This window comes from Nymphalis io, chromosome 2 (assembly GCF_905147045.1).
Source record: "Nymphalis io chromosome 2, ilAglIoxx1.1, whole genome shotgun sequence".
NCBI classification, from domain to species: Eukaryota; Metazoa; Arthropoda; class Insecta; order Lepidoptera; family Nymphalidae; genus Nymphalis; species Nymphalis io.
The window spans coordinates 1,800,304-1,815,220 of record NC_065889.1 but is presented as its reverse complement, the minus strand read 5'-3'; the positions used below and the strand labels follow the sequence as shown (position 1 = coordinate 1,815,220).

General features: G+C 34.9%; 1 protein-coding gene across 1 annotated transcript in view; it reads left to right on the top strand.

The window, feature by feature from the left end:
* Window positions 1-14,917, top strand: part of LOC126777029 (neurogenic locus Notch protein) — a 117,037-nt gene that overhangs the window by 93,333 nt on the left and 8,787 nt on the right. Inside the window, exons 6-19 of the mRNA XM_050499867.1 lie at window positions 2,213-2,406; window positions 3,257-3,412; window positions 3,893-4,075; window positions 9,874-9,988; window positions 10,496-10,617; window positions 11,151-11,318; window positions 11,669-11,807; window positions 12,348-12,500; window positions 12,967-13,073; window positions 13,478-13,591; window positions 13,667-13,823; window positions 13,909-14,141; window positions 14,227-14,372; window positions 14,485-14,633. Of these exons, the coding sequence (XP_050355824.1) occupies window positions 2,213-2,406; window positions 3,257-3,412; window positions 3,893-4,075; window positions 9,874-9,988; window positions 10,496-10,617; window positions 11,151-11,318; window positions 11,669-11,807; window positions 12,348-12,500; window positions 12,967-13,073; window positions 13,478-13,591; window positions 13,667-13,823; window positions 13,909-14,141; window positions 14,227-14,372; window positions 14,485-14,633 (2,136 nt within the window). The remainder of the gene's footprint in view (window positions 1-2,212; window positions 2,407-3,256; window positions 3,413-3,892; window positions 4,076-9,873; window positions 9,989-10,495; window positions 10,618-11,150; window positions 11,319-11,668; window positions 11,808-12,347; window positions 12,501-12,966; window positions 13,074-13,477; window positions 13,592-13,666; window positions 13,824-13,908; window positions 14,142-14,226; window positions 14,373-14,484; window positions 14,634-14,917) is intronic.

Sequence of the window (14,917 nt, the reverse complement as noted above, 5' to 3'; positions counted from 1 at the left end):
TCTATTGGTTGTAAATTCGATTCGGGGTTGACACGTTGTTGAGTGATTGGTCGCTTCGTATTTATTTATTTCCTTATGTGGTGGCAGCACTATTGGACATTGTGATGCTGTTCTTGTGCTCGTTTTGGCAAAATTTATTGATCTGAAATATGGATGTTCCGTGTCACGAAGTAACAGATAATAAATCGTTCGGTTACTTGAGCATTGCATATTTAAATTTTACGCCTTGATACTAGAATTGAAAACTATATATATATTTTTTAATTTTATTATTGTTAAATAATTGTTACTTCTGCTATTTTTTGACTTTCACTTGAAGCCAATTTTAGAGTTAATAATAATAAACTGCAGATTTTGTTTCGGCAATATCACGACAAAGTCTTAAAGCGCAATTTTGTGAAACCCTGGGCGCGGTCATTATACAAACACGCAGAGAAGCCGGTAGTCTCTTGGAGGTAATAAATTTTACAGAGCTTTGACTGTACCAACGGTTATAATTATAGATGATGAGCGCATGCTATGTAGCTTCTACGTATATACAAGTGTTTACTAGGCAACAATTACTTATTCTAAAGAATATCCCAACATGATACACAATACTATCAAGTTCGATAATTTTAACTTGATCAATATTTTAGACGTTATATATATATGAATATAATGAAAGAGAAATAAATTGTTTAGCTGATGATTTGTGCATCTGTTCATATAAGAGTTCTAGTTCGGATCATAGTTTTAATATTTATGCTCTTTTAAACTCGATTGGGTAAAACAACCGATGATTAACTATGATGACTTTGATCGCAAATGCCTTCCGTGTCGAGTTCAATGCTGCTGGGCTATATTGTAAGTCCTTTGAATATCCAGTTTATAGGAATTTCAGTAAAGCTTTTTACCTCTTTAGAAATAAGGAAGTTTTCCTGTACGTTTTGATGTTATCCCAAAATAGGTTCAAAGGTTTAATTATTAATGGAGATATTATGATAAAATCATCTGCGTTAATGTAAGCCATATTTCTTAAAACATTGCTGGCTACACCATTTCAAAGGTATATTTACTAAATATTAATTTAGTTTATGGTATTTTTATTAGCTTGTATTTAATTAAAATGATCAGATCAGTTTCAAACGATTCCTTATCGTTTAATGATTACCAGTCTGCTATCGTTAAATTTAAAAATAAATATTGAATTTGAATGTATAATACATTTATGAGAAGTTAAAAATGAAAACCGCTTCTCGATTTTAATACAAATATTAAATTAAAAGCCTTAGATATTTGATTTAAAACTCCTTTCAATTTCTTCAGTAAAGTAGATCGATATACGTTATTAAAATATAATTCTGGTATTCAATAGAATATTAAAAAAAAAATAGAATTTATGTTTTTGCATATTTCTTTTATACTAATATCTAAACGAAAATATTATATAAATATAAAAGTTTTAATGTTTTATTCTAATGTTTTTATAAATCATTGTATTATAACGAAAACATGTTTTCGATTCTAATTTAGAAATAATAACTTCTAATAATGATTGCTTTAAATGCACTTGTTAGGTTTTCGCAATAATAATTTATTTCATCTTAAGCCCCGATTTCTAATGTAACTAGTAATATTGGTCGTTTTAAGATCAAAAATAACATGCGCAAGCGCACGCGCCCGCGGCACGCCTGTTCGAACTTAGCCTTTGGGTCTTTGTGTTGTGAAACTGTGATTTACCTTATCTTCGACCTCTTTTGTTAAATGCTAAAAACGAAATGCATAGATTTATATTTATTTCTGCTAAATTACACTGATATCCACATTTTTAACAGACTGAAGGAAAGGTTGTATTATTTTTAAGTTTGGTACCTCAGAAATCTGACATTTATGAACTTTTTTTTTTTTTTAATATCACCTCTACGTGTGAAAAAATAGGGGACTAATAGGGGAATTTATTTTTTAAACAGAAAAATATGTCTTTAAAGTTTTTGAAGTATATTTAACTTTAAGCAGTTCTGTTAACATTCTTTGAAAATATTTCTAGAAGTAACCGTGGAATTTTCACTGCTGGAATTACGCAAAAGAATGTCCGCTATTAAGTGAGAATTTTCGGGAAAAGCGTTTTAATTATCCTAATTTTTGTTTGTTTAAAATACAATTTGTAGGCATGTAATAAATGTGATTGTTTGCAATTCGTCAACTCACAAATATATTTCCTCATCACCAGGCCTCTTGTGTGTCAAAACGGCGCAACTTGCACTAACTCCGTAGGCGGGTTCTCTTGCATCTGTGTCAACGGCTGGACTGGTCCCGAGTGTTCAGTGAACATCGATGACTGCGCAGGCGCTGCTTGTTTCAACGGCGCCACGTGTATCGATCGTGTTGGAGCGTTCTACTGCAAATGTACTCCTGGAAAAACTGGTATGTTTTCTGATTTATTATTCTACTGCGAAACATCAATACTTTGTAAGGTTTTAACAAGAGATAAAAAACATCGTAGTTCTAATATTTGGCGGTGCATTGATGGTAAAGAATGGTTAATATTACATATAGTACCAATGTCTTTGGGAAGAGGTGATTAGTTACCATCAAGTGATCATACCTACCATTTGCTCATCTGCTTTCCTTGTAAAGATATAGAACAAAATGAGTCTTTGATACATGGTTTTGTTTTATAGAATAGGAAGGCGGACGAGCATGTGGGCCACCTGATGGTAAGTGGTCACCAAACGCCCTTAGACATTGGCATTGTAAGAAATGTCAACCATCGCTTACATCACCAATGCGCCACCAATCTTGGGAACTAAGATGTTCTGTCCCTTGTGCCTGTAATTACACTGGCTCACTCACCCTTCAAACCGGAACACAACAATACCAAGTACTGCTGTTTTGCGGTAGAATATCTGATGAGTGGGTGGTACCTACCCAGACGAGCTTGCTCTACCACCAGTAAAATTAATTAAAAATTAATTAATTTAAATATGGTCATTTTATATATACATGTGTCTCGATTACTTAAGTTCGTTACTAATATCTATCGGTCTTACTTATAATAGCGAGTAATTAGTTAAATAACACTGTGTCTTCTTCTTTCAAATCTCTAATCAATAATGACAGAAAGCGATAAATAAACAGTCGCTAATCAACGAACATATAACTTTAAAAAAGGTTAATAATAAGACTTTTGAGGTCTTCTGTTTCTTTGTACACATTTGGATAGTAAAATAACTAAATTTTTTTATACTATGAGTAACATTTTTGCTTTTCTCAGGTCTTCTCTGTCATCTGGACGACGCGTGTACTTCAAACCCTTGCCATGCAGACGCCATTTGTGACACGAGTCCCATCAATGGATCTTACACTTGTTCATGCGCTTCAGGGTATAAGGGTTTGGACTGTTCCGAAGATATCGACGAGTGTGAACAAGGTTTGTATAAAAGACAGTCATATTCTTTTACCGCACTTATTAAATTACTTTGAAAAATATGCTTACCAATGACTTACCAAAAATCCAACGCGATCCGCTTGTAATTTTATGATTATTTTTAAAACAGTAAATCATATTTTTTGTGTTTTGTATCATTGTTTTATAAATCAACACGTATTTCATAATATTTTTATTTTATTTTATTTTTATTAGTAGTTAGAACGCGTGAATCTTAACCGATGATCGTGGGTTCAAACCCGGGCAAGCACCACTGAATTTTCATGTGCTTAATTTGTGTCTATCTCGTGCTTGACGGTGAACGAAAACATCGAGAGAAAACCTGCATGTAGCCCAGCAGAGGGACATTTACAGGCTGTTACTTACTTATAAACCAATTAAGTTTCCATTTAAAACTAATTAATATTTGGCAATAGACATGCAATTCAATATATTATAATATGGTAATGGCTATTTGTACAGGATCACCCTGCGAGCACGATGGCATCTGTGTGAACACGCCCGGCTCCTTCGCCTGCAACTGTTCTGTCGGCTTCACGGGCCCCCGTTGTGAGACCAACGTCAACGAATGCGAGAGTCATCCCTGCAGGAATGATGGCTCGTGCCTCGACGACCCCGGCACCTTCAGATGCGTTTGCATGCCTGGTAAGTAGTCTTTTAAAGACTTAAAATAAGATACTTTCTATCTTGACGAAAACTCGCAATTATAGCATTATTCATTTTAAAAGTTAAAGCCTAAATTGAACAAACGACTTGCTATTTTATTTATTCTATCCAATGTGACAGACGCAATGCGAAAGCGCGCGTAATATGATACATGAATGTGTTGTATAATCCTTATAAACTATACATTTTCATATACTCGTAATCAACTTCGTAACTGACTTGAATAGAACGAGCGCACAACCACGTGTGTTTTGTTGAAATGCGTTATCAAAGTTCCAGAAATCATCTAACTGATATAACATTTAAATCGATTTGAAAATACGCTTATTCGTTTATTGATAAACCATAGTGCTTAAATCATCTGTATAAGGTGATGAAGTATTGTCTATGTCGGTAAAAGATATTTTTTAATTATGGTCAGTTAAGCGAAATGAGAACTGATAATATAAAAAACTAAGTCATGGGAGGCGCCTTTATTATAAATGACGTGTTTTATATTATTATTAGCATACCAGTATATTAAATACCGAGTAATTATTTAATTTATTTTCATTATATTTGAGTTATAAATTATACACTTTGATTTTATTCTATTTTTTTATGTTAAAGCTGTGGCTTTGTATCTATTGTATTATACCTCGATTTGTAAAGTAACGGTAAAGAAGGAGGATCTCGAATGTTACAATTTGTTCCTCGGTTGACAGCATGATGATAATCATTATCTGGATAGAGATGAATTGTGAAAAGTGCACCAGGGTTGGTGATACAGGAAAACGTGAAACAAACATTTATATTATTTTTTTAAATCCCGTGGTCATTTCATTTGTTAAACAACCAATGATAAAATTTCTATTTCATACAAACATCTGGTTTCATTTGACAAATAATTACTGGACGATTTTTTTTTTCATTAAATATAGTTTCATAAACAATTTTAATAATTATATTATTTACTGATGGTAGGGCTTTGTGCAAGCTCGCCTGGGTAGATACCACCCACTCATCAGATATTTTACTGCAAAACAGCAGTACTTGGTATTGTTGTGTTCCGGTTTGAAGGGTGAGTAAGCTAATGTAATTACAGGCACAAGGGACATAACATCTTAGTTCCCAAGGTTGGTGGCGCATTGGCGATGTAAGCGATGGTTAACATTACTAACATTGCCAATGTTTACGGGCGTTGGGGACCATTCGTGTTACTATTTTATAAAAAAAGACCAATAATCTAATGACTGCGTTGGTACACTACAAAGTAAAACATATGCGTATTGTGTGTTTTTAAAAGATTGTCTTATAAAACGTTATTATGATTGCAGAATAACATGTTACTTGAATAGCTTCTGATGTTTTTTTTAAATTATCGTTCGTCATTTTTTTTAAACAAACCGAACCGTACATCTTAGTTAAAACATTAAGAATATATATATAATTTTAAGTGTCGTGCTAAGCATGTATATTTTGTTAACTATTAAAGTTTTTATATATTTTCCTAAAATTATCTACTCAATTTATCCCTCAATTGACGGTTATTTTGCGACTATCATACAAACTAAAACAGCAATAAATATACATTAAAAAAGAAAGATTAAACGCATTCGATATCAAAAATTTCCATTTTAAATTAGTAAATTTTATCTATCTAACGCCATAACATTAAATTGTCTTGTCGAGTCCCTTGGATAATAGATAGAGGTATTTTTTTTAAAGATTTTAATTACAAAGGTAAAATTATTTATTGCGTGAAGTAACAAAATTAATATACACGACGATTATATTTTTTGCTCAATCGTCATCCTTAACCGAGCGTCGGTTCCCATGACGATGTGAGCACCGGAGTCAGTACGCGGAAGCTTGCGCCCGCGCAACGTTAATTTAACGCTTAATATAAACTTTATTAAAATGCAATAAGAACTATTTGCGCACATTGCTAATTGTAGATTCTATTACATAGCTACATATTATTAATAAATAATATTTTTATTGTTTCCGAGACAATTATTACATTTAGGCGAAATTTTATATAATTATTTACATTCAGATAACATGAGAACCAAAATTTGTATAATAAATTTTAAAGGTAATGAAGTATATGTATAGCCAACGTGCCCTGAGCACATTGTCAAGTACACAAAACATGTCAGCGATGCAATGATGCGGATGGAACCACTCGTTGGAACCGTCCCCCATGTCATATAATACTATCAACTTAAATACACCTTCATAACTAACTCCGTAGAACATACGTCTTACTTTTCAATTCGGGCGTATAACACGCAACTTCAAGTGCTGTATAACCCTACTAAATTGAGAAGGTTGTTTATGGTAACAAGGTTATAGAGATGTGGTCGCTATTATATGCAGTTGTGTAATGTCACTTATCTCACGCATGAGTGATTCCAGACTTGTCTGGCAAGTGGACTAATAAGGGCAAACGCAGCACTTGGTATGACATTATATTTTTTTATAGAATAAAACATGTCCCGCGGGCCTTTGCACTCGGTTTTTATGAAGATGCAACCGTTAGTTGTTTATTACACGCTAGTTTGTTGAAACATTTTTAATATGTAATTAAAAACACATATTAAATGTAATGATAGTTTATATATTTCTTAGTTTTATATATTTATTTATTTGGAAATCATATTAAGTGAAATAATTAATAAACATTAACCAACAATAATTTCCAATAATAAATTGATACATATTATATTAAAGACTCAATACTACAAGAAAGAAGGTGCAAAACACAAGAGAAATAAAAAAGAAAAACAAATTAAATAAGAAAAAGAGAGAGAGAGAGAGAGAGAGAAAGAAAATAAATACATAATAAGTACTACATATAAAATAAAATTAATAACAACTATTATTAATAAAAATACCATTACCACTAATAAAATAGCATTATCAAATTTAAGAGTTTTTAATTTTTAAAGACAACTGCTATTTATCGTGTCTCTTATCGTACGTTATGTCTTCCTATTGAAATTGTGTGTGCTGTGTTTGCGGCGTGTGAACACAGGAATTGACAATTCTTCAATGTTTGAAAGACTACGGAATATTGTATCTTTTATTTAGTTAGTAGGAATAAATTCTTGTCAAACAAGGTACACACAAAATAAATTCAAAACGTATAATATTTTAAAAATAAATTTATGTATACCCATAATCTATACTTCGTTGTAACTCATTATACGCATTTTAATGATATTTTACAAATAAATAATAATAATGTCTTAGGACATTATTCACACACGGCCATCTGATCCCAAACTAAGCAGGGCTTGTACTATGGAAACAAGACAAGTATATAAATATTACATATACTATTTTTATTTTGTAAATATATACTTGTAAAGACAATTACACCTAGACTCAGGACAAACAGACATGTTCATGCACACAAATGTCTGTCTTGGGTGGAAATTGAACCCACAACCTTCGGCGTGAAAGGCAAGTTCCTACCAACCACGTCAAAAAATAAAATTTAAATAGACAGAGTTTTTATTTTCAAATTAACTTTTTTTGTCGTTTCTATAGTCTAATATCACTTATATATCTCACCAATATCAATATACAACAAATATATTATACGCATAATACCTAAGAAACAAGCTGCTTGCCTTTACTTATATAAAACCTTTTTAGTATTCAAACTTTTTTTATTTTATTCGCGACCTTTTTAACGTATAATTCCCGAAAAGCAGCTGGTCAATACTATGTTTATATGTGAAGTGTGCATTAAACATTCAAATATGCGCATAAAACCGGCATTAGCTTGCGCCCGCTTCGGACATTCTTATTGTGGCTTGTGATCCGAAATCGTGACGATGGCTCGTGGTACAAAGATAATGTGACAGCGAATAAAGAAACGGTCCCGGCATGATTTTGTTCGCTCCGACCGATATTTAATAGGTTTTATATATATTTGTTATGTCCTTATACCTATTGATCGTATAAAAAACGATTATCTCAGCCACCGACTAAGACGATTTGTGAAGAATATTTTAAGTTTATTCTACAATGCATGTTGTTTGGATATGTGTATGTACATGTGGCATATTTACATCTGACATATGCAAATGTCATCGCGATGTTTTCATTAAAAGTATAACATTAATAAAAACCCAATATTGTGTGGCTGACATTTTGTTTAATTTATTATTTATTCGATTCTGTTGTTATTCAAAACATGAAAACTTTGCTGTACTACTTATCAATAATAACCTTTCACGCAACACAACAAATTTTATTTTACAATATATAACACATTGTAGTTGTTTTCAAATTTATTATTTACGTATATTTAAAAAACTAATGTTATATTTTGCGATTATCATTTACACCATCCGTCGACCCGCGACATGCGCTCGCGCATTGGGCGTGGCCTCCCCTCCATAACTACCATTTTGGTAGATACGATAAAGGCTCAATAGGGCATGTCAGCTATACAAATGCTTGCATAATATTTTATTACTCTGAAAAATTGGTACTCAATTGTACCGTGAAGTATAATGGGGCTTAAAAGTTTGCTAAGGTTGGGGAATAGTTGATTTGATTTCATGTCGCTTGTCGTAATACGATCTATATAATTTGAGAATTATTTATTTGCAAATACATAAATTGTGATTGAATTAGATAAACAATAATTTAAATAATGCAACGTTCTTCTTATCTGTATTGCATATTTTATAGGTATTGTGACATAAATATAAGGATTTCCACGTATTACTATTGATTTTACTTTGTGATGGGGCTTTGTGCAAGCCCGCCTGGGTAGGTACCAACCACTCATCAGATATTCTACCGCTAACAGCGATTGCTGTTTTGCTAGTGAATCAGTGTAACGACAGGCACAAGGGACATAACATCTTAGTTCTCTAGTTTGGTGCCACATCGGCGATCGTCAATGTCTATTTGTCTATGTCGGGTGGCCCATAGTCCGTTCGCGTATATATTTATTAAAAATCCAGCAACTAATACTAAGCTACGTGATAGAATAAAGTCCAAAACCTTTTCCTCAAATGCGACATTAGCTTGTTGTTACTTTAAGCATTAAACGTGATTTAAACACAACACTAAGTTAAGTTTTACGTCTTCATTGTAACCGTTAGTGAATACTTCAGCTTGCACAATTCCGTTCAAGAAAGTCGCCTCGTTTTAAACATATGTGTCATACATTTCGATTCGTCCAGCGTCCTTACATTCACACTGACATTTTAATTAAACATTGTCCCAGTAATTAACATGCCAGTACGCTATTCCCTTGAAAACTAACTTCGTTTCGTCCATTACTTATTAAGTTTTACGAGTCTAATGATGTTTTAACTAAGTCAAGATTTCGTTTTATTTTGACATATTACTGACTCATTATTAGGTTACCTTTTAAAAAAATAAATCTTTATCAATACTTATGTATACATTTAATATAAATTTTACATAATATGGAAAATAACTTAAACTTATAAAACTAGTGACAACGAAACCGAGATTCTTTACTAGATATAATAGATTGGAAATGCCATTAAATTAATTTATTGTTAATCTAATCAATTTATTTTACTTGTAATTGAAATAAATAAATAAAATCCCGCAACTGTCTGCCGTCAAGTCTAAAAAACCAATTAGCTAACGGTCCAAGTGACTTAACAGCGTAAATTATACGATATATCAATTCATTTTTATAGCGTTCTAAATCAAAACTACACTTTATAAGTTATATTGACTAAAACAGACGTACAAAAGAATTTATTTTTTCTATAACAATAAATCTCTTTCAGGCTTCACGGGAACACAATGCGAAGTGGAAATAGACGAGTGCGCGAACAACCCGTGCTTGAATGGCGGCGTGTGCCACGACATGATAAACGCATTCAGGTGTACTTGCGTCATTGGGTGAGTTTATATAACAGTCGACAATGTATTTTCATCTTCTATTATTTATGATATGATAATTAACATATTTATTTAATTTTTCCGAAAAATGAACTTCTAAAGTATGTCTAATTGCTAGAGGAAAAATGTAATTTGAGCGTTTACGTCGGGGAAGGAATAACTGTGACAAATTTCAAGTCAATCGGGTGAATATTTTACGAAATCTCGTAATGAATGATATTTCGTTTATATATATAGATCAGAAGGAGTTTACGTCTTTTGTCAATTCTGCAGGTATACATCCTACATCATGTACAACGTTCTCATGGATGCAAAATAGTCCAAATAATAATACCGAAAATACTTGTATATTTCGCTTAATTGTATTAGATGACAATTTAAGAAATATATTTAACTACTACAATGTTATTAAAAATGGATTTATTTAAAATAAATTCTATTAAGAGTAGCCAAAAATGTTTCATTGTTACATAAAATCAGTGACTATTTGTTAATTTTCCTTTGCAGTTTCACTGGTGCTCGCTGTCAGGTGAACATCGATGACTGCGCTTCAAGTCCTTGTAGAAACGGAGGCACGTGTCATGATTCCATCGCTGGATACACTTGTGAATGCCCACCTGGTTATAATGGTGAGTTTGATCCAATGTTTGAGGCAAGGTACCAAAAATTATACGCACTATTGTTTCTACTACCACTAACTACCACCCGTTCGGAAGTTTGATCCAAGTTTGAAGCAACGTACCAAAAATTGTACGCACTATTGTTTCTACTACCACCAACGTCCCTTTCCCGTTCGGCAAGTAAATTCTACTGAGAATAATGGGAAAGACATTCAGTAGTTGATCAATCATACATACATATAATTTTCATGTCCAGTTTAATTTATGTATGAAAATCAACAACCACGAACTACAGGCTTTTTTTATTTATACAAGCATTGTAAAAGCGACGGTAACTGTATCTGTCTGTTCCTCTTTCACGGCGAAACCACTGTACCAATTTTGATGAAATTCTGTATGAAGCAAGATTGAACTTCAAGGTAGGATATAGGCATACTTTTTTACCTAATACCTGCACCCTCCCTTTAAACACTAGGGCGGAAACTATGCATCTATATATTCTTGTACTTCGTGGATTAATCACAATTATCGATACTTCACAGGAATGTCATGCGAGACCAACATCAACGACTGTCTATCCGCTCCGTGCCATAGAGGGGAATGCATTGATGGGGACAATAGCTTCACTTGCAACTGTCACCCAGGATACACGGGCCGCGTGTGTCAGACGCAGATCAACGAGTGCGAGTCCAATCCTTGCCAGTTCGGAGGTTGGTGATGTGTCATTACGAAACTAATTTATCGGAACCAATATTGTTCAAGTGTGACAACTGTGTTGGGTCGGCTTTAGACTTGAACAGTAGCATCAGCTACTAATACAATACTGTTACTGTAGTAACTGCGCAAAACTTTGTCTTACTTAAGCTAATATATTATCTTAACCTATTTGTTATATATTATATACATTCCCGTAATCCGGTTATTTCCGGTTTCTTGTATAATAAATAAAATAAAACAGGACACCTTTACATACGACGATACTATTTATGTCACTGTAGCATTAATATCCTTTGGTTACGAAAAATATAAATTGCTAATGTTAACGATGTTCGTTCTTCAGGTCATTGCGAGGACTTAATCGACGGATATCAGTGCCGTTGCAAACCAGGAACATCCGGTCGGAACTGTGAAATCAATGTCAATGAATGTTACTCCAACCCTTGTCGGAACGGCGCCACGTGTATCGATGGCATTAATAGGTAAGTCGAAATCTATTTAAATCTTTTACTTAATATTTGGGATCTTATTGCACTAATATGGGTTTATTTAGAAGGATCAAATGTTTCATAGTTCTTATTTTCACGGATTTCATGTTTTTTTCCTCTTCTTTTAATACCTATCCTTTTCTCTTTCACACGCAGCAACAATTACTTCGAGTAAGTGCTTTTGTATTACAGCATGTTTTTGCTTTATCAAATTGTATCAATGATTAGATCAGTCGTTACGACGGTTGCTTTAGAGTCCTAGTGTGGTTTTACGCTTGAGTAATATCTTCTTTGGATTTAATATTAGTCAATAAGACAATGTATTTGTCAGGTTTTTATTCATCAGGAATAATACTTAGTTTACTAAAAAATTACTCAATAAAATTGGTGTTTACTCAAAATATTTGGATATTTATAGTTATTTTAAAGCGCATGGTAAATTTGATCCAATCCGTTCTTCGTGTCCTCCACAAACTGCATAATCGCATGCTCGGATCCAATCTATAGGCACTGTATAACTCAAACGTGCCTTAGGTACACCTGCGAGTGCATCCCCGGCTTCACCGGCCAACACTGCGAGACCAACATCAACGAATGTTTGTCCAACCCTTGCGCCAACGGCGGGAAATGCATCGACCGCATCAACGGCTTCCGATGCGAATGTCCGAGAGGATACTACGACGCTAGGTACGTGATCTGCTAGTGTGGTGGTTCCTTAATGTTTTCTTCAATGTTAAACTTTTTATTTGTGCTTAGGTTATCTTATTAGGTACTCTACGTGGGCCAACCAACAATGTTTGTGCCCGTTATAACACTATATTATGGCGGAACAATTGTAATTACAGGATTAAAAGACATAGAAATTTAGGTAGATATGGAATAGATAGGCAATGATCACAAATCATTAAAGTATCAGTTTGGCCTATCTTTTTGTACTTCAATAACCCTTATTAATAGTGCTTAACAACTATATTAAAGCGTTGTTGGTGTTGTGGCTATAATGTAGCCAATATTAGTGTTAAAAAATGCGACACTAACTTCCAATGTTTGTCCAATAAGAGGAACATTTATGTTTCTTGTTTGTACAAAGAGCATGTGCTTATTAATTTTATTTAGTAAATAAACGAATAGTCACAAGTTTTTAATATTACAGATGTCTATCGGATGTGAACGAGTGCGCATCGAACCCCTGTATTAATGGAGGAACATGCGAAGATGGAGTCAACCAGTTCATCTGCCACTGCTTACCGGGTTACGGAGGTATGTTACATGACATACAAAATGTATTATAAAGATAAAAAAATATAATGTAATTAGATGAATGTAATCTAATTGCTAACGTCGCCATTTCCATAAACGTATACCAACATACTTAACGAACACGTAAATTATACTTATTCCAAAGTAAAGCATTTCCCCTCTTGATCGTGATTCCGATTGTATAATTTTATCCACAGTGGTTTATTTTTATCCATCTTAAAATTTACACACCAACGTTAATATTCTTCTGTATCACAAGAAAATGTTACCCAGTTATTAGGCAATTTACTGAATAATAATAATAATGTCGTTTACAAATTATTTTAAAGAAAACTTCTTAGATTTTAAGAAAGACAATCGATGTGCAATGTCTAAATTTTATTTGGTTTATTTGTTATATTCAGGTCAACGTTGTGAGCGGGATATCGACGAGTGCAGCTCCAATCCGTGCCAACATGGCGGCACGTGTCACGACCGGCTCAACGCGTACAAGTGTGACTGTGTACTCGGCTTCACTGGTCAGTAAAGTGTTATACTCTATAATTTTATATTTCTTTAAGATACTCGTATTGAACCCGAGAGTAATGTTTTAGGCGTGAACTGCGAGACGAACATCGACGACTGCGCGGGCAACCCGTGCCTGCACGGCGGCTCGTGCATCGACCTCGTCAACGGGTACCGCTGCGTGTGCGCCCCCCCACACTCCGGCCGGAACTGCGAGAACACGCTCGACCCCTGCCTGCCCAACCAGTGAGTACGCCTTTGACTCCCGAACGACTGCGCGCGGAGCTGGCGGGTTCGTCGAGCGCGTTCGTGATACGAGGTGTGCGTGCAGGTGCCGGCACGGCGGGCGCTGCACGGCGGAGGCGTCGTACGCGGAGTTCACGTGCGCGTGCGCGGTGGGCTGGGCGGGCGCGCTGTGCGAGCGCGACGTGGACGAGTGCGGCGTGACGGCGCCGTGCCACAACGACGCCACGTGCATCAACACGGAGGGCTCGTACGCGTGCCTGTGCGCGCGCGGCTACGAGGGCAAGGACTGCGCCGTCAACACCGACGACTGCGCCTCCTGTGAGTGCCGGCTACGTTTGCTACGCTACGCTAAAACGTTTCGATCGACGTGTCTTCCGGCTCTAATGGGTGCGTTCCGTTTCAGTCCCGTGTCAAAACGGTGCGACGTGTCTGGACAGTATCGGCGACTACAACTGCGTGTGCGCAAGCGGCTTCGCGGGCAAGCATTGCGAGGTGGACATAGACGAGTGTCAGTCGCGACCGTGTATGAACGGCGCTACTTGTAATCAGGTTAGTTCCCGTTGAAGATAATTTTCAGTCCTATTGTTATATAATGTTAAACTGTTGTAATAGTTTTATCAAATACATACAAATCTCTAATACTCCTTTTTGTCGATCCCAGTATGTGGCATCCTACACGTGCACGTGTCCACTCGGCTTTTCTGGGATCAACTGTCAGACCAACGACGAAGACTGCACGGAGTCAAGTTGCATGAACGGTGGCACCTGTATAGACGGCATCAACTCTTACAACTGTTCATGTCCTCCCGGGTAAGTTGGTTTTATTTTGCCTTAGAACGTTGAATATCGGGTGTATTGGTAAACACCGATTTATCTCTTTCTATCGTAAATAATTTGATGTACGAATGAAGAAGACGAACCTTGCAACTGTATAACGTTTATTTGTACGGGCGTACGTTTCATGTATAAATTATAATAATACCTTAAATATAAAAGTCTATAATTGCGTCATAAAAACGGTATTTGCGTTTTTAATAATGTTTTATACAAATATTTTTTTTAAACTGTATTCAACTTCCATGAACAAAACGTTT